The following is a 3,783-nucleotide window of genomic DNA, read 5'->3' on the forward strand; positions in this document are numbered from 1 at the left end:
AAAAAAAAAAAAAAAAATCATCATTTCACATATATATAAATATATTTATAATTAAAATATATGTAAAAACATATATAGAAATATATATATATATATATATATATATTATATATTTTACAAAACATATAAATATAACTATAAATTGGTAAAATAAAATAAATAAATAGCAAAATTTAATTACATATACCTATTAGTTCTATTATTTATGGAAGGTATATATAATATAAACAAAATAAAAAACAAAAAATACACATTTTTTATATAAACATAAGTGCACATATAAATAAATAAATAAATATATATATATATATATATATACATCATTTTACATATATTTATCTTATAAGTAATAAATCAAATTAGTCTTTTCTTAAATATTTATTTAAATTTTATAAAATGAAATTTATCATTATATGCTTTTAAATCCAATGCAAAATTTACTCCCTTTAAAAATAAAGCAACCATTAATAATAAAGCTGTCTTAAAATTGTCATTTTTCAAAAGTATTGCTGTCATTGTAATGAGAAAAGAAGGTGACGTTCCTATTTTTTTTAAAGTAATAACACTTCTACGAATAAAATTTGAATTAAATTTCATATTACCAATTTCTCCTTTATTTGGATTATTTGGATCTACTTCTTCAACTGTATAAGGTTTAGGTATTTCTTCACCTTCTTCCACATTTTCAACATTTATACATTTTAATTGACTTACATCTTTTTTCATGAATCTTTCCAACATATTTTCATTATTTCCTATTTGTTCAAAGAAATTTCCATTTTCTTTCATTTCTTTAGATAATGCATTCATATCGATATTATCAAAATATAGTTTCATTGTTGATCTTATATTCTTTGTTTCTTCATCACTACAACCCATATTTTTTAAAAAGGTATCTTTAAACGCATCAAAAACTGTATCGAATTCTAATAGTGGTTCGGATAAAAATCGACTAGTACTTAAATTTGTCATTCTACACCCATCATTCATATAATTTCCATACTAAAAAAAAAGCAGTATATAAAAAAAAATGAAATATAAATAAATAAATAAATAAATATATATATATATATATATATATATATATATATATGTTATATTAATAATATAATTTTACATACTTCTCTTTCTTTTATTTCTTTCTAATTTCATTTTATATTAATATTCCTTACGTTATTTATAAATGTCACTATCCATATTAAAAGGGTAAATACAGTAAATTTTAATAACGGAAAAATATTTATATTTTTCCCCTTAATATATCTATTACTTTCTGTTTCCATTTTCGAACTAGAATAACTTGTGGAATTATCATTAATCATTTTTTTGTATGTATAAAAATTCATACTCATTTCGTTATTATTATGATCTTTTATCATAATATTCTTTTTAATAATAACATTGTAAAAGAAAAAAAAAAAAAAATAAAAGAATAATGTATATAAAGAATTTATAAAAAAAAAAAAGAAATAAATTCACGAAACTAATCACTATATATATATATATATATATATATTTATATTGATACATGAAAATATAAACATATAAATCTATATATATTATATAAGGAAATATATATCAATAATATAATTAATTATATATAATACATACATATAATATATTTAAGATACATTATAAAAAATATACAAAAAAAAAAAAAAAAAAGTATTATTATTTTTATAAATAACAATAGGATTATAAAAATTAATATGTCATATTAAAAAAAGAAATATATATATTTATAAATGTATAAATTTTATTATTATTATATATAATTTTACAAATAAAATGTTACTTATTTCTATATATATATATATATATATATATTTATTTATTTTTTTTAGATATATTATTTCTATGTAAAAAATAATTTTAAAAAAATAAAAACAAAACAAACTTTTACAAATATAATTTTTTTTTTTTTATATATTTTTTACAGTATTTAAAAATAAAAACTATAAGAATACTACTTTTTTTAACAAATTATATTATAACCATACGAATACGTTTCAAATATACAAGTTCTTTTATTTTTTTTTAATTTTCTGTACAAATTTATATATACTAAAACAATAGAGTATATTTAATTAAACAATATTATATATATATAAAATAATATATATATGGAGAAAAAACAAAAAAAAAAAAAAAAAAAAGTTTCAATATTTTCTTTATAGAAAAGAATAATAATTTTTAATTATGATAATAATATAATAAATACATTTATTATATATATATATATATATATTAAGTATATATGGGTAATAATGTTTATAAATATAATTATTCTTCTTATATATATATATATATATTAATAATATATATATATATATTTATTTACAACCAAATAAAAATGTATTTGTTTTTATAATGCATTCTATATATTATATATATAATAATAATATATATTATAAATTGTATTTCTGCTTTTATACAGTTTTCTTTTTTCTTTTTTATATATCCTACATTAACAAGTACAAAGAGATCCTACGTATTAATTTTATATATTATTTTTCTTTATAAAAATATATTATTTTATAATAATACAAATAAATAAGGTTTTTTTTTGTTTTTTTGTACGTACAAATAAAAAATATATGTAAGATGTGAGTTAAAAAAGATAGAAAAATTTTTTTTTGATACCAATATTGTTATATAATATATACATATGTATTATTCATAAGTTTCTTTTTTTATTAAGCAAAAACAATATATGGTTATATACATGCACCATTATATTATTATATATATATAATATATATAATAATATATATATAAATATTATATAAATATAATAAAATTATACATATATATTTATTATTTTATATATATAATTATATATATATATATATATATATATATATTTATATTTTTTTTTTTTATTCCTTAATGTTTCCCCCTTTTTTATTATATTTTTCTTAATATTTCTATATATTCCTTTTAAAAAATAAAATTTTTGTTGTACTTATTTTTAGTATACTCAGTTGTATAAAAATTAGGAAAAAAAAAAAAAAAAATACAAAAATTGTATTAAAAATATTAATATAATATTAATAGCAATTATAAATATGAATGTAAATAAGGAAACTCACATATAAAATATAATTCAGATTGTTTGTAAAAGAGAAAAATTAAAAAATATAATTAAATAATAAAATATATTATATATATACAACATATGTATGCAAAGTATTTTTCCAAGTTACTATACAAAAATTCATAAATTTTTTCTGATAAAATAATTCTTTAGAACTATCCTATTTAAATACTACTAAAATGTTCTTTGCTCAAGTGGTTTTCTTCTTTCATTTGAACAATATATAATAGTACATATTTATTTTTTTCTTTCCATAAAAAATATATGTTTAAATATATATGTGTTCATATATTTTCCTAAAGGCAACATTCACTTTCCATATAATAATATTTATATAAATATAAAAGTAATTTCAGAAAACGCCTTATTTTTTTGTCTCAATTTTATATTTTAATATTTTGTAACTTTTTTAAATTGGACAAATTCATTCGGATATTTTATAATTATATAACATAATATAATTTTTAAAATAAAACAAAAAAAAAGAATTCGTATTTTTAATATATTATCATTTATCCTAAATTAATATAAAAATATTTAATTATTTAAAAACCAAAGAATCATAATTTTTTCATCATTAAAGTAAAAGAAAAATAAGTAGATATATTATTACACAATAAAAAAAAAAAAAAAATTAAGTAAAATGAAAAAGCCATTTTTTATACAAGAAAAAAAATAAATAAAGT

The 3,783-nt window shown here is 14.5% G+C and overlaps 1 protein-coding gene across 1 annotated transcript; it reads right to left on the reverse strand.

The window, feature by feature from the left end:
* Positions 1-378: 378 nt before the first annotated feature.
* Positions 379-1,379, reverse strand: PRSY57_1001300 (exported protein (hyp16); the record flags this gene model as incomplete). The annotated part of the gene is made up of 2 exons (XM_012907603.2): positions 379-1,002; positions 1,173-1,379. The coding sequence occupies 2 exons, from the start codon at positions 1,377-1,379 to the stop codon at positions 379-381; spliced, it is 831 nt and encodes a 276-aa protein (XP_012763057.2).
* Positions 1,380-3,783: the final 2,404 nt, after the last annotated feature.

This window comes from Plasmodium reichenowi, chromosome 10 (assembly GCF_001601855.1).
Source record: "Plasmodium reichenowi strain SY57 chromosome 10, whole genome shotgun sequence".
Lineage (NCBI taxonomy): Eukaryota > Apicomplexa > Aconoidasida > Haemosporida > Plasmodiidae > Plasmodium > Plasmodium reichenowi.